General features: G+C 31.8%; 1 protein-coding gene across 2 annotated transcripts; it reads left to right on the top strand.

Moving 5' to 3' along the window:
- Positions 1 to 2,851: 2,851 nt before the first annotated feature.
- Positions 2,852 to 20,591, top strand: LOC130614571 (transcription factor 25-like). 2 transcript variants are annotated; one of them, XM_057435997.1, is made up of 23 exons: positions 2,906 to 3,041; positions 3,924 to 4,012; positions 4,513 to 4,590; positions 6,544 to 6,651; positions 8,607 to 8,685; positions 9,204 to 9,264; positions 9,851 to 9,916; positions 10,151 to 10,189; positions 10,264 to 10,307; positions 10,703 to 10,736; positions 11,294 to 11,399; positions 11,757 to 11,856; positions 12,278 to 12,371; positions 12,585 to 12,634; positions 12,757 to 12,799; positions 13,468 to 13,666; positions 15,060 to 15,337; positions 16,692 to 16,750; positions 17,463 to 17,494; positions 18,262 to 18,341; positions 18,795 to 18,867; positions 19,528 to 19,694; positions 20,453 to 20,591. In XM_057435997.1, the coding sequence occupies exons 3-23, from the start codon at positions 4,528 to 4,530 to the stop codon at positions 20,514 to 20,516; spliced, it is 1,839 nt and encodes a 612-aa protein (XP_057291980.1). In that variant the 5' UTR covers positions 2,906 to 3,041; positions 3,924 to 4,012; positions 4,513 to 4,527; the 3' UTR covers positions 20,517 to 20,591. The 2 variants fall into 2 exon arrangements, with proteins under 2 accessions (XP_057291979.1, XP_057291980.1); XM_057435996.1 differs by lacking the exon at positions 3,924 to 4,012 and having other exon boundaries at positions 2,852 to 3,041.
- The last annotated feature ends 445 nt before the right edge of the window (positions 20,592 to 21,036 follow it).

Genomic DNA, 21,036 nt, shown 5'->3' with positions numbered 1-21,036 from the left:
ATCGCGATATTGGAATATCTAATCCAAGGAAGCTCTTGAAAGTTTGGAGTACATATCCACATTTTTTATGCATCAAGTGGGAAAATTTCAATTAGAAAACTAATTTTTGGAATTCTCAAATTTACCTTTCTGCATGGTCTAAAATAAACACTATGGCTTACACTGTAAAATAAACAACCATTGAGGTTGGGTACACATCCCTACACAAATAGAAATAATATTATGGCTAAATACTTTCCCGCAAAACGACACATCAAAAGTCCTACAGCAGACCAATCAAAGGGAATACTTCACAATGTAAAACAAAAAAACACTGATGTTGGATGCATATTCATACACAAAGTGACACTATAATTTGGACAAATACCCTCCTGCGAAATGAAGCATCAAAAGTGCTAAAGCAGACAAATCAATATGAAGACTTTACGCTGTGACCAAGTATTGATGTTGGATACACATCCATACATCAATAGAAACCATATTCTGGAAAAGTACTCCTTTGCAAATGATACAAGAAGCTAAGAAGCTATGCACTTAACAGGCGGTATTGTTCTATACCTATCGGTAAACAAAAATATGTATTTTTTTGGATTATGAAGGTATTATGCAGTATTATACGATATTACGTTGGTTATGGATTAGTGACAGAAAAATATGTATTTGTTATATAGAGAGGATGTCGGATAATGAGTGTTCACCCGTCGGGTCCATATTTTGTTGGAGAACCCCAAATAAACGTCTGTCGGACTTTTTATGTCGATAAAGTATGAAGGGGTGCTAATTATGTTGTACGTCGTGTGTCGGGACCATTTAGCCCCCGGTGCTAAATGGAGTTGTTGCTTAACGAGGCATGGATGCCGGGGGGAATGAATATATGTACCAGCTGAGCAAAGTGGACAATGTTGCTCCTACCGCTCGTATATCGTCTTAGCGTCGACAAAAAAATATGGCGGCCAGAGCAGTGACTGTTTTGTAGCAGAGCTTTGGGATACCTAAATGAAAAGATTCCTGATGTACAAATCACTTTTTGCCTCCCACTGAAATACGAAATATAGTATATATTTTAACTCCTGATTCTCTGCGAGCTTAATATTCTTCCTTGGATTTATTCAGCAATTTTAAAGAAATATATTTTGCTTTTTAGCTAATAAATGGTTTAGTTTGTATAGTTTAATTTGACTTATGTTGCCTGTTGTTGTTTACATTTTGTGCCTACAGAACTTAGTCTGCATGTCCTATGCTCTCACCTACATGATGACATGTAATTTTCCTGCTTTATGTTGGCAAACTTGTGCTGAATATTCCGAATTCCTCGGGGTAAAATCTGATAAAACGGGTAAAGCATGTGTCCAAACTTTACAGTGATAAAATAAAGTGGTGTTGTGAGTTTCAAGGTATAATGTTATTCCTAACAAAAGTTATTAGATTTTCCCAAAGGATTTCCATAGAAATTTATTAAGGTATATAGTTTTAAGCATTGGCCAATATCTAAGACGTATGGAAACTGAAATTTTAGCATGGGAGTATAAATATGAAAGTTATTACAAAAACCTTGGCAGATTCCGACCACCTCCGCCTCCCCCTCCCCCTCCCCCTTCTCTACCGCCTATTGATACTTTAAAGATTATCTGCTGAAATTTTCAAAGCATTTCCTGTGTGGCTTTTTTAAGCCTCATATTTTGTGAAAATTTAGAAAATTTTGGTTGGGCAGTAGTTCATAGCTTGATCAAAATAAAATGATTACGCTTGGAAAAAATGACCCATCATTTTTTCCAAGCGTATATGTTTTAAAAGAAAGAATAAGTATAGACCATGTCTTACTTTGATATTTTTGGTTACCGGGGCATTAAATACTAAGAAAACCTAAAAGCGTTTTTGAGGATCTTCCGATCCAAAATAACGAAATTCTGAGAATTTTCTGATATCTGTTTTGATTTCTTTAAGTAATATGGATCGAATACTATGAAATTAGAGACTTCCAGATATGTTGGGTGTCCGTACATAAAATTTTGGCATGTTGGAAACATAGGATTCTGTTAATCAAAATAGGGAAAATTTCTAAAGGTCATATCCTGGGAACCGCTTGGCTAGGAAATTATAATTATCAGAATTTTCATAACTTATCAATATAAACTGTGGTAAAAAGTTTAAGAAAATTTGAGATGGTCGACATGGAAACTCCCTTAATTTTGGTTTTTTTGGCATGGAATGACCCATAGCACTTTCTTGTTAATTTTTAATATTCTTAATAATAACATTTATTTTAAAATAATACAACTCCCTCTTTCCTATAATGGACCCAATAACTCAGTGACCTCTAAGACAAAAGCAATTACAAGATGACAAGTAAGGAACGTTGCGACCTTATTTGATTATTTTTATGTTCAAATATAAATGAGAGTAATTTCATTTTATTTTAAATTGCCTTACTCCATGGAAATTTTTGACTTCTAATATTATAAGGGCAAAAAAAATCTTTAGTCCCAAAACAGACACTCAAAACATGCGTCAGTAATGAAAGTACCCCAAAATTTTCAGACCGAAGATATAAGAGGTTTAGAAACAAGAAATATATGATATCAGATGATGACAATAAAAAAGAAGAATTAAAAAATGTTCTAAACAAAAAGAATTTTAGTATATAAATTGTTGTTATTAATACATGTTCAAAAGTCCTCCCTAATTAAGGCTAAAACTCGTGCTAAATTACTTATTGTGTGTGAATGCACACGTCTGCACCTTTTTGTATTTAATTTGAATTTAAATTGTTTATAATGTCATGTACTTCACATTGTTAACTTTGAGTAAATGTAAACATTTAAACAGCACTCTTTTGTTTTCTGGTGGCAGTTTTATAATTTATTTTTCATTTTAGTACTATTAATAAGATAATGTCATCTCGAGCATTGCGTCGACTACAAGAACAACAACAATTTGAACAGAATAAAAAGAATGATCTTGAGGAATCTGAGGAAGAAGTTCCACAGAAAGTTGTAAAAAAGAAAAAGAATAAACCTAAATTTGAGAATTTATATGATGTGGTATGTTCTTGTTTTGGAACTCCTTTTTTTCAGAACTCTTTTTATTTTTATTTAGTAAAAACTTAGCAGCATTTACAAAATTCCACAGTTAAGCAACTTAATTTAAATTAGTTGTAACATTCGTTGAAGTGCTATCAGTTACAAAAAAAAGGTAAACTTAGGATTACTGATATACTGCCCTTGTTTTAGCAATTTTAAAAAATTACAACAAATATATACAATGTTTTAAAAATACAAAAGCCACTAGAACGCAACAATTTTTACACTTTTATCTACTTTTTACATTTTACTTTTCGCCACAGCCACCGTTGTGCAGCCATACATCTTTTATTTTTTTCATTTTTTTAATAAATGTGCTATTTTCTAACACATATTCCCTGACAAAGTCCTTAAAAAGTTTTAAAAATAGTTCTTATTTCATCACATCAAATGGGCTAGTAATAATAATACGCCAGTTCCGTGTTTCTGTGACAGGCAAAGTTGATATGCTTATTTTTCTCTGAAGTAACAGAAAAATGCATGTCTAATATGTTAACTTTTCTGATGTTACGGGGCGACGTCAATAACACTACTTTAACGTCAATATCCTATATTAAATTAATGAAGCCGTTACAGTGCACTTAAAACCTTGAGGCTAAATAACTTGGAAATGAGGTGGTGATGTCAATGTTTTTTCACCGTGTAAGTAACTAGGGACCACCTAGGACCAATTTTGGGTAATTTTCCTAAACCTGGGTCCCCGATTCCGTTTTCTTGATCAGCATTTCAAGATCTATACGATGAGGGCAACATGTATAAAAATTTTTACCAAATATTTTTTATATGTTTTGATGGGTCTTTGCTGATGTCAGCAAAATTTTTTAAAATTTATTATCTCCTTAGGCGCTTGTCAAAAACATATTATCCTATACATTATTTTGATCAGCGTTTCAACCTCTACACATTACAGGCAACGAATAAACTAAATATAGGTAATGTTTTTTTTTTTGTATCTGCACTGCTGATGTCAGCAAAAAATCTAAAACAAACAACCTTTTTTTCCATTGTCCTCTGCCTAAGTGGATTTCTCCACGGGCCTTATCAACTAGTATCACAATTATACTAGAGAAAGAAACTATAAAAATTGGATTCGTGTATTGAATTTATGATAATCTAAATTGGATTCACGGAAGGTAAGAATCACGAGAATCCAACTAGATTTGGTGGATTCACGAAGTAGTTGCGAGAATCCAATTGGATTCGCGATAGCTAAGGTCGGATTTAACAGCCTGCATACACATGCTTTAGTCAAATTTATTTAGAAATTTCATCTTTTATTATTCCTTTTCATTTGTGAGATAACTCATTCTGTGAAACACAAGTTGCTTGAAAAAATGTGTACCAAAATTTATAATTTTTAAACCCTTATTTTGCTCATATAATACTTGATACAGAATTAATTGATTAAAATTAGTCAAAATGTTTGTTTCAGTTAGCGTCTGAAGAAATGGAGGATGAAGTAGCTGACGAAATTGAAAAGGAAGATGAAGTTGAATTTGCAGACGAAGAGGTAAATCTACTTTCTGCAAGTTTTATAGTATATGTATCTTTACATGGTGTCCTGGCATTTGGTTTTTGTGCTGGATTGTCCTGAAATTCACAATAATTTACTTGTTTCTCATTGTGATGTGATTTTGAGGCGGTGATACACGATCGGATTAATCAAATTCGATTAGTCGAATTCGATTAATTGGATTGTGTATCATGTAAAAATTGTATGCTTTTGGCATGTTCAGACTTATTGAATTCGATTTTTAAAAAGTCAGACCGGTTCAACTTTTTCAATTAATCGAAAGGTTTTTAGCCAATCAAAAAGCCTAAAATCTGTACATCAAATGTGCATTCAAAAATATGTGAGTTTTTATAACAAAAATAAACATTAGGCGACTCCAATTTAATTAGTTGTTCTATGGGCCCGAATAATATAATAATATAAATAGTATCAAGCAAAAATGTTTTAAAGAAAAAATCATGAAAAAAAACATTTCGTGAAAATATAATGAGCATAGAAGATATCAATGTTGTTATTCTTTGTTGGTTGAATGTCCATCTACAATTATACTAAACAAGGTGAATCAATAACGTTACTTTAGGAGCACCATTGGTACGGCCACTGGAAGTTGATTCTTTGTTCATGGTAATTTGTTGCAATAAAACTAAAATGCGCCGTGCGCAAATTTTGTAATCACAAAAATAGTTACGTGGTTAAACAGAAGTTTAAATTTTTGTGATTTATAACAAAAATTAGCTACTTTCGCTAAAATAGTTAAAATACAAGTGAAAAACAAGACAGGTTATTGTCATAACATCCTCCATTGTTATGATTAATACATATGTTTAAAATTACGCTAGCTAAACTGTAATACAGCAAGAGTTTGGTCGATACTATTTAGGAAAAATAATTAAAACAAGATAGAATACGCTTGTCGTAACACCCTCCATTGTATGAATTAAAAAAAAATGATTTTAACGCTGCGAAAGACTTTGAATATTCCGACCGTAAGTTACTATCTGCTTCGCCCTTGAAACAACTAATTAAATTGGAATTGCCTTAGTAGAGGAACTTTAAAAACATCATGTTGTCAAAAAAGGATAAAGCAGAAACCAACAAGATTCTTATCAGTAAATGAAGCTTATTAACAGAAAAGTAACATATAACACACTCCGTTTCTAACATTTTCTTTAATTTTTAGTTGTTGTAATAATAACTGTACCAGCAGCGAGTTCAACTATGCATCCTTTATATCCTTCCATGTGTTTTCAACATCTTCTTTGGTCATATGAATTAACAAAATTATTAAGGAACCTTTTCCTCACGGGCTCTTTTTTCAATTTCCATACATTAATCTATGGAGCAGCTCAAGAATTTTTACAGGTTTTTCAGGGAAATCAAAGACACGTACCACAAGTCGATGTTGAGTGACACACTCCTTTTTTTGTGAATTTTAAACTAGATTTTTGAGCAAGAATATAGTCAATTTGTGTATTGTTACCTCCAGAAATAAAGATTACTGTACAGTTTTTGTAAAGAAAGTGTTTGTGATTGATAGCACAGTGGATCAAATATACAAGAGTTTTTCACCAGAACACTTTGATCTTTAAAGAATTGCGTCTTCTGCCAAACTTTCACTCCTGTATCAGCCAGGGATTGTTTCAGGATTCAGCAGCTACTATTATGTTCAATTTTCCATAATTAATTTTGTCTTGCAAAATGAAATTTTGAAATTTGGCAACATGGCTACAATACATCTACGAATCCAAACCAGATGTCTCAATAACAGAGCTTAGTTTTTAATTAAAAATTTTTGAAATAAGTTCTAACTTTTATTAACCAAGTCAATTCAAGATTATAAGTTTTTTCCTACCATTACTGGTATACTAAAAAAGTCCTTATACAGTCTCTGTTTTGTTAAATAACTAATTTGATGATTATTAAAAGCTACGATGTTCAAATGTTTTTTAGAATACTTCAGCATCTAATGAAAATAAAACAAAGAAAAGGAAAAATAAAAAGAAGAAAAAGAAAAAGAAAGAGTTAGATGAAGGTGAAAATACTGCAAAAGATGAAGAGGTTAATTCTGCTTTTTCTTTTGTTGTCTCTCTCAGTACATTTGTGTTTTCAATGCTAATGGTAAATGTTTCCAATCAACTTTATGTTTTGAATGTTTTGTTGACCTATGTTATCATTTAGATAATACCTGTTAATAATATATTTGTATTTTATTTGTCTCATATTTTTATTCATATTTCATATTCATATAAAAGTATATTTTCTGAAAACTATAGATAAATTATCTGTGCAATAAAAATTTTATTTTATAATTAATTTTGCTTGAAAATAAAAAACTACTACCAAGTTTGAACTACTTTTGCCCTGATCTGATATTGATATCTGAGGATTTTAAATGCCAGAATGAAAATGTGAGTGAGAGTAAAAAAAAGAGAGTTTGGTCTACTGAACTTAAAATTCAGTTATTTAGCACATCTAATTACTGCAACTTTATTCTGTCAAATCGTTCGTAATTAAGTTGCGCATTTTTCAATTTCTGATTTTTTATATGAAAAAGTTAAGAACAGTAATAGTTTAGCTTTCACTGTTGTTTTTAATTTTAACACAAAAACTAAAAGCCCAGGGTTAAGGTAAATGCTCTGTCAACCCATAAAAATGGTAAGATTTGAAATAATTTCAAGTTGTCTTGCAGGGTGGCTGGCATCTGGAAAAACCTTGAAAATTTAAAACCGTCCTCGATAAATAGACCATTTTTAAATATATAATTTTTTTCTAAAAAATTACTATCGATACTTTTTTTATTTTTCTTCTGCTGAATGCTGATTCTAATGATAAAGGGGACTACTGACTTATGATTGGACACATTTACCCTGTTGTTTATGTACCATTATCTATATATATTGTATTGTTGCAGCCCAAATCAGCTGTTAATTCAACCTAGAATTTTGTTTTCGAAAATTCCTAGCCACCCTGCCTTGGTTCAGTTGCTATTGAATAAGGATAAACTCCCCAATCAATAAAATTCCCTCGGACAAACAGGTCCATAGACAGCTAGAAACCATAATAAAATACCTGGAGCATTTTTCATTAGCTACTACATACAGCCACACGTGTTTAAGGTCACCCAGGGGAGAAGAAAAAAGTAACTGTCATATAAAGAATCCTTGTATAACAGCTGTAGTTAAATTTTGAATCATTGGCTGTCTTGAGCAGTGGACTTCCATTTCACTACATTGAAATAATTCTGGTACAGTAACAATAAGCCATAGACAAGTAGATAAACTTTACGCATGTTATAAATGCTTATCGACATTGGAACCCACTTTAGTAGGACTGCTAAAATTGTTTGTAAAAAATAAGATATGTTGTTTTGAACGAAAAAGTTTGTTTCATAAGAGCTTAAAAATTGCCTGTAAATTTCTTTCTTTTTTCTAAAAAAAATTTAAAAAATGACACCATCAGTTAGATACTGAAGAACAATTGCTTGTATGAATTATGATGAGGATAGCTAAGTATTAATACTTATGTAAATATGTCCAAAATCATAATCTTGGTGGGTGAAAATATATTTACATCACGACATACCTTGATAAACCCTTAAGACAGCACCTCATTTATATCAAATACATGATATCATGCATTAAATTAGTATAAATATCGAAACTGTTTTTCGCGTGAGGTAAGCTTAAATGCAATGTCTTTACGCAAACATTTTTGTTGGAACTTGGCTGTCATATAAAGATATTTTTTTGTGTGCTGTAAAAATTGGCATTGGCTGCCTTAATAAGGAGGTGGCTGCCTTACACAGCAACATGGGTACTAAAAAGTGCATGGTGGAATCAATAGTAGTCATGATAGAGAGGTGACTGTCTCATAGAGGAAGGCAGGGTTTGACTGTGTGGGCATACCACATTCTTATCATTACAAGAACCATACTAAATATATAATTTGTTATTTACTTAACTTTAGTGTCTTCAAAATTTGATACCTTCAAAGTAACTTTTTTTATATTTTAGCTTGATGAAATTGATCGTTCTGTGAAAGAAGTTAACAAAATGCTTGGCATCACCACAACTGCTTCTCCGTCAGCCGCAAGTAATGTTTTCGGCTTTTTGATTACGTTTGAAACAATGTTACTATAACGTTTTTTGTGAGTCATAGTAGTATAAAGGCTTATATGTTGTATGCCAACCTTGTACACAGTGGTTATTAGTTCCTGTTTTGCAAGGAAAAATTAAATTGCACTATGAAATACAGTTTGTGAAGAATGAAATATTTAGAGAAAGGTTTTGTCTAATGCCATTTTTAACCATGTGTTGTTTAAAAGTTCGAAAATACATTATTATCAACCAGAAGTAACACAAAAATATTTCAAACAAAGAAAAGCCGAATCTCCTTTATTATTCTATTCGGTAAAAATGTGAGAGCACTGTTGTTTAAAAGTAAAAAAAATAGAATAAAATGGAAATGCAAGAAAGATTAACACAATCTTATTTTCCAAGTAAAAAATGATCTACATTGTATATAAATCTACAGAGCTTTAATTCTTGCTCAACTTAAATAAGCATGTCATTATAAAATTTTAAAAAATAGTTATATATTTTTTGAAAAAGGTTTGTCAAATGATAACACTCCAATATTTAAAACCAAGTCAATCCTGTATGTGGATCCAAGGTAAGGCTTTTGTTAGATGCTATGTTGTATATAATATGTCGCCTTTTTTGTGTATAAATTGTGTAAGCAAAGTGTTTTTAATTAATTTTCATCAAGGCTATAAAAAACTTTAAAACTTGCATAACAACCATTTGTTTGTATTTTAATGCATCTTCTCTCAGCGTTGCATGTCATTACCTAATGGTATTATAATTCATGGGCAAATATTTTTCACCAGTAAAAAAATTGCGTTTCGTGGCAAATGATTTGTTAGGATGATTTTTTTTTTTTACCATAAGATTTACCATAAGCTTTCGTATTCAGTCTCTACACATTAACAGACAATAACGAAGAGATAGAAGCAGCTGTTTGTTTACAAAATGCTCACCACATGTATCATTTTAAAAGTTATCGCAGCATAAATGAAAAAGACAAAGAAGTTTAAAGCAATTTATAATTTAAAAATACTAAAAATGTAAAAGTACTAGAGACAACCTCTCTGTTAATTAATGCCATAAGTCATGCATTTTAATCTAAATTATATAAAGATAAATAGTGACAAAACTTTCCATGTCGTAAAAATGTGTTTTTTATTACAAATTTTTAGAAATCTCAGCACAGACAATGAAATGAAACGAAAGTTTGGTGCTGCTGTTGTCAAAAGTGAGAGAAGGTATCATTGTTTTTCAATTTAGTTAATGTACCCTTCTACGGTTTGCGTTTCTTTAGGAATGTATATATTTATCAAAATAAGCACGCTCATAGAGCAATGAAGGATCGAGGAGTAATGGTGTTAGCCTTAAAGCATGTTAGAATTCGAAATAACTAAATTTTTTAATTTTTTGAGCGTTTTGTGTGTGGCAGCTAATATGAATTTAAAAAATAAAGCCTTCCTTCATTGTTTTAGACGAAATCCACATGAAAGGAGACATAAAAGAATGACAACGTAAGTGTAATCACACTCCTAAAACTGGCAGCCCAATAATATGACAGGTGACATATATTTTTTTATACTTATAGGCTAGTTACACCACGTCAAAATTGGCCACCAATGACAAAATTAGGTATGTACCATTTTCTAAGAAACCCCTTTTTTACTGTTGAAGTGGAAAACAACAATTTTTTTATTTGTTTAAATATAATATAACTTTCAAGTTTTGCAATTATTAATAGTTGTTAAAATGTCATGTTTGTGAATTTATAATTTTAAAATTATCACACACAGAAACCTTGAAGAAAACCTACATCAATGCTAGACTTCACGAGAATGAATGATTAGAAATCTAAATATTAGTCAAAAGATTCTTAAATATTATAGGACTCTTTTTTGGAGAATATTTTTATTATGTCACGAAAATTAAACAAGTTTAAAAAGTTGGTTTCTTGTCATGGGTGATGTAGCCACTCAAAATAAATTCTTTTGGACAGCTGTGTATCGACTTTTGTTTTTTAATTTTAGGACTAACAATGAATCCAGTGAAGTCAGACAAAAGGTAGAAATTTCGACATTTTAAATCCTTAGGGGCCTTTCATAAATTACTTAATACTTCAGGGATGGTAGAAATTTGTCTTAGCTTTTTTGTAACGTAAAAGAAAAAAGTTTGTCTAAGAAATATACCATCATTTTTAATTAACATAAAAACATGTTTCTTTCAAGGAGATTTTTACCCTCAAAAATTTCAAAAGATTTGTGCAAAAGGTTTTAAAATGCTATATAGAATAAGATGACATTTTCGAACTTTTTGCCAGAGCATTTTAAAACATAAAAAGAAATTCATTCATAGCATTCAAAATGTTGCATAATAAGTTGGGGTGGTACTAAATTTGTTAAAATCTCCTTCAAGGCGTGTAGGGAAAGTGGTAAACATTGTAGTTAATGTTTCGATGGCCCCTTAGTACCTGTGCAATGCAGATGACCATAAGAAAAAATTGTGAAGTGTTGGAGATGTTTCCTAAAAAACAAGATGTTTCATATTTCCAATATATTTTTTCTGTAATTGCTACAATGTGTTTCTCAGCTACAATGTGTTTCTCATTTTTTCTCTTCTAGTGGAAGCAGTGCATCAGTTTTTACGTTTGAACATCAAGAAGCATACAGAAAAATACAATTCCTATTTTATGATGCTGTAGAATCACTTGATCATAACAACATTATGGTGAGTTTTGAGGCTAGTAACGAGATTTCAAGATTCCAGTTTTGGGGTGGATGGCTTCAATCACAACAAAAACATTACAGTGATTGTCCACTATGGAACAGTTTTTTTCGACTTTGCATTCAGTACAAAAATAGATTGGATGTCTCAGGCTGTCACGCAGTTGTCTCGTGGTTTTATTTCAATCACTTTTCCTCCTCCCTCCCTAATATCTGCCCACGTAACCTTATCGTGGGGAGAATCCTTGTCAGTACTCTCAACAATGTGTCGACATGAGTCTTTCCTCTCCTATTATGGTACCTATTCGTTTATTAAATGAAAATAACAGGCTGTTTCTTTCATTATCATGTTCTTTTTCAGGCACTGTTAAATGCACACCCTTATCATATCGATTCTATGCTACAACTTAGTGAAATATGCAAAATGAATGAAGATTATCAGATGGCTGCAGAACTAATCGGTAAATGTTTAACAAGTAATCATCTGAGATTAAAATAAGTTGCAAGATTTCTTTTTTGGGTTGCAAAATTTCTTTTTTGGGTTGGTTCGTAATTCTTGAAGTTTAAAAATGATTGAAAAGGTGTTCGAGATATTAATAGATATAGATACCAAGTAGTTAACCACAAAATGGTAATTGGTCAAGTAACTGAATTTGTTTGGCATGTGAAGATTTAAAATATAATACTCGACAGTACTAAGATGTGATCAATAATTTAAACCATAAAAGATTTTTCAATAATCTTTATTTCTTAGAAGGACATCTTTTAATACAAGACTGAAAATTGAATACCATAGTAGGGTGGTATCCACATGCACACTTTTTTCTAACTCTCATTTTTTGTCATTCACATATTCATTTGTATTTCCCCTGTTCTTTTTAGAACGTGCGCTGTATGTTTTCGAATGCAGTTTCCATACATTATTTAATATAACGCAAGGCATATGTAGACTGGAATACAAAAGGGCTGAAAATAGGTGTAATTCTTGTTTTATTTTTTATTTTATTTTTTTCTTGTACACCATGATGTTGTTGTGAGTTTAAATGTGTAACACATTAAAACAATGTTGTATAGAGGGTAATGCACCACACTGAAGTTTGGATGAACCACCTATTCAAATTAAATTTCCAAAGCCATTAGTAGTAACCCTTACCCTTTTTTTAATGCAAAATTATTAATTTGTTTATAGGCCTTTTTTCTTGGCATTGTTCCGTCATATAAAATACGTTGGGGACAAAGGTAAATTATCCATCTCTGTTTGATTTGATGTTTTGAAGAAGTCCAGAAATTATAAATGTCGCAAGTTTGTTTGTTTTTTAGTTTGAATTACTATGTTTAACGTTTCTGTTTCTTGCCTTTAGCATGTTATCGCACTTCATTGGAATTCTGTAAAGTTTTATTAGGGTAAGTGAGACATGTTAAAAGTTATTCTCGTGGGAAATGTTTTCTTAAAAAAAAAACCCAGGATGAATCAAGGGAAGCATTTTTCTGCGTGATTACGTCCCTACAGTATTTTGTAAAAAAGTATCAGTTTTGTTGTGTCGATTTAAAGTGACAGAAGAAATCATTATTCAAAGATTGAACAAAATTAAAAATACCTCTGGTATACATATCATAACATTTCGGTATATTATATCATGGCACCCAACTTAAACACAAACTGGTTCCAGTTTTAAAATATCAGTTCTAGCCATTGTGCTAATACATCACTATAATTTACAAGACGGTGCTGTTATTGTTGTTTTTGTTTGTTTGAGTAGTAGATGCTATTCAGGTCCATCCATTTCAGGTTGTGTTTCCTGGGAATCTTCTCTTAGGATGAATACAAATCTTGTTTTGTGATATAATTAGCATAATGCATATAAACACATCTATATGTTTTACACTTGAGCCATAAAACACATCTCTCTTTGTTATAGGCTTGTCGCTCAAACAGATCTCCTCTGTGTGCTGTAGGATCGATCCTTGCATCTCCTCTAAATGTGTTAGGCTGGACCCTTAAACACATCTCCTCTAAATGTTTAGGATGGACACTGAAACATTTCCTTCTTTTAAACATCTGTATCTTCTAGGTTGGACCCTTCAGAAGATCCACTTTGTGTGTTTTTTCTTATCGACTACTACGCATTAAAAGCAGAAGAGTATGCCTATTTTATACAATTCACTGACGAATATGAGCTTAGTAGAAACGTCACATTACTGCCTAACTTTGCATTTTCATATGCTATGGCGAAGTTTTATCTTGGAAAATTAGATGAAGCTAATCGAGCGGTATATATTTTTTCTTTAGTTTGGTTTTTAAACAACCGTTTCTAAGGTCTTAAAATGGAAGATTTGACGGTATAAGATTTTAAGGGAACAGTTCTGCGCAATTCGGAAAATCTGATTCTTTTGTAGCCATCTTTGTGGCTTCTTCGTTTAAAACTTTTATTTGCAACAAAACTATTATATTCCATTATTAGGTTTGCATATGAAGATGTATAAAGCTAAAAAGCCATAAAAGTAAATAGATTATTCAATCAAATAAAAAGAACGTTTTGAAATGTAAGAAACATAACCTGTTTTTGGAATATCTTCATAAAATTTAGCGTGAAGAACGTTTTTGAAAGGTGACCTTTGTGTTTATGAAAATTGTAAAATGGCCATTAAATGACTTTCGAACTCCTTTAATTAGAAGGGTGATCTAAATTGAACAAATTTTTGTGTCTTTTGGATTTCTTTTCATCATGTAATTCAAGTTTTGCTTGATATTTTCTTTCAATCTCAGCAAAGAGGAGCTATATTTCCAAATGAATTGCTGAACATTTTACAAAAGCTTATTATGTGAAAGAAGCAAAGTTACTTTGAAAACTAAAGTATACAATCAGTTGAGTAACACCAAAATATAACCTTCTTTTAACGTACAAGTGCTGAGGCGAACTTAAAGTCAACATGAACAATCATTTTCGCCAAACAAATGTGCCTATTTGTAAATATCGCTCTTCTTCAATACCCTACATCGTGATCGTCTCTGTTTATTGTCTTTTCAAAATTTGACCGAAATAATCTGAAAAACCTCTCATAATTCGCGTCTCGCTTTGACTTATCAACTGTATTTTTAAATGACAACTTATTTTATTATCTTGTTTTTTTTGCTGCTTTTTGTATTCTTTTCTTCACGAGAAGTTGACTCGTCAAGGTTTAAATTTTACAAGTAAAATCGAACAAATCCTTTTGTTGTCCGGGATTTGTATTAATATAACTGAGTAGTCGGTGGCCTGTGGAAAAATCGGTGCGCCGGGTTTTTTATACCGCACGGCGTGAGTCTTGCTGCTTGCGAAACCATTTTACATGACAGGCAGACAGACGTAGTATTATACCCGTAGTATTATATTATCCATAATGTAATTTTACTACTACCATGTGTTACTCGTAACCTAGACTTTTCTTCTTAAGAAACTCCTTGTTTTATGAAAGCCACATTAGATAACATCCTTTAACAGTTTCAAATGTTTAAGTTATCCAAGCTTTAAGTTAACATGTTTGAAGAAGCGTGGATGATTACAATAGTGAAACAAACTACCCTTCGTACAATTTTGTGTAGGGTTGATAGTTTTAACCTCATCAGCAATATGATTCAAATTTGAAATTGTAAACATTTTACAAACTCTCTTTTATTTATTAGTTACGAAAAGCATTGATCTCCTTTCCATCGTTGCTCGTGGAGCTAATGGACAAGTGTGGCATCTCACTTGACGATACAATCAAAAGTCATCCCTATTTTGATCCAACGTCTTACTTACGGCAAGCTTCACCTTTAAACCAGTTGATATCTTTATATGTGGGTAGGTGTTCCTCTTTGTGGAAGCCACCTGAAATTCTTGACTGGCTGGCAGAAAACTGTAAATATATCATCGATAACATGCAGAAATATAAAGAAGAGATTGAAAACGCAACAGAAAGGTATTTTGTGTATTCTTATTTGGTTGAATAAACTATTTATTCAACCAAATCCCTTTTAATACCTTTGACATATTCCCTAAAGAAAAAAACAATTGCGTTACAGATACAGATTTTTTAAGAATACGAAGCTGGGATTTACTTAAAAATCAAGAGTATCTTAAGAATAATCTTCAGGATCATTTTTTATAGAAATGAGAATAAATTGGCTTACTATTGTCAAGCTTATTTTGTTTTTCCAACTGCGTATCTAAACTAAAAAACGTCATCCAACGTCAAACGTGTTGCCTTCTTCAATTACTATGTCTGTGTCTAACAAATTTACAATCGCTTCATACACATGTATAATACACATGTATAACATCACAGTTTAAAAATTATATAAATGTGCATGACAATTTTGGTTAAGTAAATTAAAACAACACCCAACGGTAGCTTATTTATACATTATCATACACTTTTAGCGTCTAGAAATTTTTAAAAATTTACGAGATTTCGCGATTTAGTGATCGAATTCTTGAAAATTCTTTCTTGCAAAATATCTCAAAAAAATATCTCGAAAAATTATTAGTGTCTGCATTAAGATATCTCCCTATTCCTATCCTATCTATAGGAATAGGGAGATATCTTCCCTTGAAAACTACTTCCCTTAAGCAGGGTTGCTACGCCTCCTCGAAACTTCTCAAATGTCCTCTAAAAGGAGGTTTTTTGTCACAAATTTTTCCTCAAATCTCCTCAACTTTAAAGTTATAACGAAACGCATGTTTATTTTTAAAATGTGTAGAAATGCTTCATTTGTACAGCAATAATTTGCTCTTTACTTTCTCATTTTATTTATTTATTTATTTATTTTTGAAAACACGTTATCTCAAAAATATTAGAAAATTCTAAAGCCCTCAAATCTCATCAAATGTGACTGGCTAATATAAGTGATAACCCCGCTTATGGTGTATTTGACATTTTAATCCGACTGTTTTTACTTTTTGAGAATAACCGTGTTAATTAGTGGCGTATTCATTTTACTTTGCATGGAACCTCCAGCACGCATTATACAATTGACGATGTGCCGGCGGCTTGAAAATTATATCCGCCGTAAAAATTCAAAAAATACGCTCAAATTAACACAAGGTTGCCAGGGTTAACAGCAACGCCTTGGATAGTATTTGAAGGCAGAGTAATCAGAAAAGCAAAGCGAGCAAACGTCCCAAGTTTTGTCTCTTTTTTGATCAGAGGTGTAGCAGTTTGTCATAAATTAAGTATGGAAAAGTGAGAAAATTTGAAACAAGGTGTTTTACAACAAAGCAACATGCATTTTGCTTCCTAACAAGATAATAAATGTGACGCTTTTTTATTGTAGGCGGAAGAGCAGATACAAGGTCTCTCCACGTAACGTATTGCGACACATTGTTATATCAGGTACAAAAAAACTTCTTGGCAAAAGCTATAGCTTATATTATGTTTAAATTGAAATCAAATTATTATTTCTAAGCATCAAGCAAAACTTAACGAAGTGATTCTTCATACAACTACATCATCTTGACATCTTCAAAGGGATCTCAAAATAAACATAATACTGAACTCATGTTTTAAAATAAGTTTTTCAAAATTTTAAAAAGACTTTCTCATTCCCAAGTTATTGTATTTAAAGATTTTCAGACTTAATTATGCTGCATACATTATGATTTCAAATGTGTGGTAATACTAAATTTGATATTTTTTGTCATCATAACTTGAACATGATTAAGGTTACTTCATAAAAAATTGAGACTCGTTTTTGTTTGTTTCAAATTTTTAGGTAAGGACGCTATAATTTGCGAAAACATTTTATGAGTAAACACAGGACCTATACAGCTTACAAAATTTCAGCATTTTTGTCTTATACAACTAAAAATCTAAAATTCTTCTGATGGCGGCAATCACCTTAATAAGCATCTAACTCCTGCTAGATATCAATATTCCTCCCTCTTCCCTCCATTTGAATGGTAACGTTACAATTATACTCATTGAGACGTTGAGACTTTAATAATGTCCATGTTTTGAATGAATATTCTGCCGTTGCTGGAAAGTTGTTTTTTCAAGCATAACGCGTACTCTTTTCACCTGCTTAACACAACTTTTTATTTTGTAGACATAAAAGAAGCCATGAGGGCATTACCCGTTGTAAGTATTTTTCTAACCAGGCTGGTCATTATTTTTATTTCTCTATTGTTTTAAACAATAGATCTATCGTTTCCAACCTGAAATCCCAACCTGATATTCTTATAAAGCATATTCTTAAAGAGAAAAAGCGTGTATTGTTGCTTTTGTCAAAACACATTGAAGAACAAAAGTGATGAAAAGAGCCATCAACACATTGATCCAAGTTAAGAAGTAATATTTTATAGACGTAGAAAGAGACGATTTGCTAAAATTTCATTTTGTAGAATGCTAAAGATATCCTGCCATGAGACAGAGTTCATTTTTAAACATTTAAAGTTCTACTTTTATTTTTGATAAGAAATTTAAGGACCTGATTATATAGTGAGCAGATCAGAAATATTACTGTGGAAAGTTTATCATTTCTTGAACATGATAATTTAGTAGGTGACGTTTCGGGAAATCCTTCTCCCATCATCGGGCCTCCCGAAGCGTCACCTACTCCCGAAACGTCACCATAAACTTTCCATAGTAATATGAATACTGAACAGACAAACCGAAATAATATCTTCAGATCAGAAATGTTTCTTTTTGACAATTTTGGCAAAAACAATGTTGATAATAGTACACACATTATTTTTGGTCTATAGACATAAAGTATCAATTTTAAATCTTTCAAAGTATAAAAATCATAAAGCAAAAATTATGTAGGAGAGAAGTTTCGATGATCCTTGATGTTGATATATCTTAAAAGATTGTGTGGATTGATTTTATGTTGTTCCGTATTTTAGGAAGTACGCAATCAGTCCATAATGACACATGATCCTTTACCGCCATCTGATTCTATTGTTGGGTATGAAAGACCAACTAGGTAACTATTCAAATTGTTTTATCAATTTTTTTTATTAAAAGTGCTCAATTAACTAAAAAAACTTAATTCATATTAGTGGAACAGTTTATTCACAAAACTTGAAAAGTTGTGTGTGTTGTGTGTGTCTAGGGCTTTAAATCTTGGTGCGCCTTACTATTTCTTTAAGGACGGGGTTTTGCAGCCGTATGTAATTATTTAGCGTTGATATTAATTAATTGCAGAATAATCTAAGACTTTGGAACCCCAATCACCCTTCGGATAGCAAAGACGACAATGCAAAATTACAAAATGGACTGAAATTAACCTTAGAAACACTATATGCCTAAAGCCATTGTTTCATTTGTTCGTTTTTGATAAGAAGTAACCAAAAGGAAACATTTTTTTTTTCATTCTGTGCTAGATTTTCGCGTTTAATATTTTATATTGTGATTTATTTACGGATTTTTTGTTTAGACAACATACAAGTCAGGAGAGGAGAAACATGTTGACATTGTTTTTGCAGTCGCTGATGCCTTCATATAACCAGGTGTGTTATAATATGCTGTAGTCTTAGCCTGTTTTTGTGAATTATTCCGATCTCATTGATAACTGCGGCGGTAAAAATAAAGCAAATTCGACATGAGCCAATTCTGTTTGCTCATTGTCGTTCTGGCAGGAGTGTTAAGCGAACAAATTTGAGTGCATGGTAATTAGCATTGCCAAGTTGTTATTGTAGAAACTGTAGAAACCACATATTCTTCACCAGAGTAAGAATAAGCGCGCGTAACAATTCTGCTGTAAGCTCGATGTTGTTTATAGTTTCTTTCTTAACAAAAAAAAGCTGTTCCTTACTTGTTGCTTGAAAACTATTTTTTTTTTATATAATCCCTGTTAGTGCCAGTTTTCTTTCTTTTTATTTATTTACACATTCAACTTGTGTCTCGTATTGCTCACAAAGAAAGTGTATCGACTTTGAGTAAGACGAAATACCCAATGGAAAGGAATTTTTGCAAGACTTATTTTTGCGATTTGTTTTAAGAAGTATATATTTTGCGAACTGGGGCCAAAATGGTGAAAATAACTTCCGCAATAATTTCTTCCTGCAAAAATGTCTGTCTTAATGTAGCATACATGTTATTGAGTTTCTCGACTCCTGTATTTTATGTTGCGTGGTAATAAAAACATCCCAATCTTCTTTTCATTCCAGGAAAATGCACAACGCAACAATCAAGAAGAACCGCCCAACGCTCGCGCTATACAACACGCAGCACAGGATCTAAACGAAGGAGCAGCTGCTGTTAACAATCCAATCGCAGGAGGAGCGCAGCAACTAATGAACGCGATGAGAGAGCTACTGAATACCATGACGTACAGGTGTGTTTTCTATTTTGTGTCGTTTTGAATAAACTTTTCGTAGTATTCAAAACTTACGGGATTTCAGCTTCACACGTGTTACATTTGTGCTTCAATGTCTCTATAATAGTAGCCATCGTCTGTCAGTTTGTTTGTTTTACGGAAACATGAAATGCGATATATAAAGGACGGTCGACCCTGCGTATATTTCTATTGGTTGACGACTATTTTTATCTATTAGAATACAAGGGATTTTTTCACTCAGGAATTTAGCTCCCAATTTCAGCTGAAGTCATTTAACAACTCTGTCGCATATAAAGATGTGTATTTAGCCAAATTAACGTTTTAGGCAGGGCGTAAGAAAAAGGCATTTATCAGGAGACGGATATGAAAGATTTATTTACCTTGGGGAAATTATTTTTCGAGGGAAATTTTTTAAACATAAAATTTAATTTTCGCTAGGTTTACATGTCTTAATATTTCGCGAGAATCAAATTTCTTGACGAATGACATTTCGTTTCTCAATTCATACTGCTTTTATTAGGAGACATAATATAAAAAATGGTTAAAATTCGCATTTTATATTATGTAGTTCTCGGTAAATCAGAAAAAAGAAGTGTAAATTGTTTTTAAAAAAGAAAAAAAAATTCGCGGGAACTAATTTTCGCAAAATTGGAACAATTTCCTTGGTATTTAATTTATGGTAAGGTGGTATTTAGAGAAGTAGTGTTTTCTTCACGTGTAAATGACGCCTTATATCTATACTTTGTTTCCATTAGGAATGATGGCGTAGCTCAAAATGAAGAGAACGACGAAAATGAAAATCAGGAATGGAACGAATAAAATAAAATTATTTATATATTTAAATTTATTTTAATACAGAAAAATTGCTTTTAATACACACAAACATTCACACAACACTCTTTTCTTTATTATTATTATACCATTTTCTTTTTTTTTTGCCCCCATCCAATACTGCCAACGAGATCTTATTTGTTCTTAAGCAGAATACATTAACGTTACACACTTCTGAATGTGGCAGTTAGTAGTGTGAAAAAACGTCCTAAAATACGCCTTCCTCCCAGGTACTTCCTGTTAGTGTCAAAATATTTCGTGAAAGAAAATATCGCTATTCAAAAAACTGCGAAATTCTTTCATTATCGCAGAATTATTTTCGATGTTAATTAGGTTCGACGAATTTCTTAAAATTTCCCGACAATGAAAAAAAATCTTGTTTCGGGTTGAGTTGCTTCTTGCACACTTTTTGGTTGCACGGTCAAATATAAAAAAACGAACAGTAACGCGGTATTTATCTTCGTGGTTGAGTTTCTGTGTTTTTAAAAATTAGAACTTTCGTGTATTT

The sequence above is a fragment of the Hydractinia symbiolongicarpus genome, chromosome 11 (assembly GCF_029227915.1).
Source record: "Hydractinia symbiolongicarpus strain clone_291-10 chromosome 11, HSymV2.1, whole genome shotgun sequence".
Taxonomy (NCBI): domain Eukaryota; kingdom Metazoa; phylum Cnidaria; class Hydrozoa; order Anthoathecata; family Hydractiniidae; genus Hydractinia; species Hydractinia symbiolongicarpus.
This window is presented reverse-complemented; position numbering and strand designations above follow the sequence as displayed.

Excerpts from the sequence above, each read along its gene's own strand:
- LOC130614571 (XM_057435996.1), top strand. The coding sequence starts at position 2,892 with ATGTCATCTCGAGCATTGCGTCGACTACAAGAACAACAACAATTTGAA. Across the intron at positions 10,737-11,293 it reads CCAGTGAAGTCAGACAAAAG|TGGAAGCAGTGCATCAGTTT; the intron begins GTAGAAATTTCG and ends TTTCTCTTCTAG. Across the intron at positions 17,495-18,261 it reads CCATGAGGGCATTACCCGTT|GAAGTACGCAATCAGTCCAT; the intron begins GTAAGTATTTTT and ends TCCGTATTTTAG.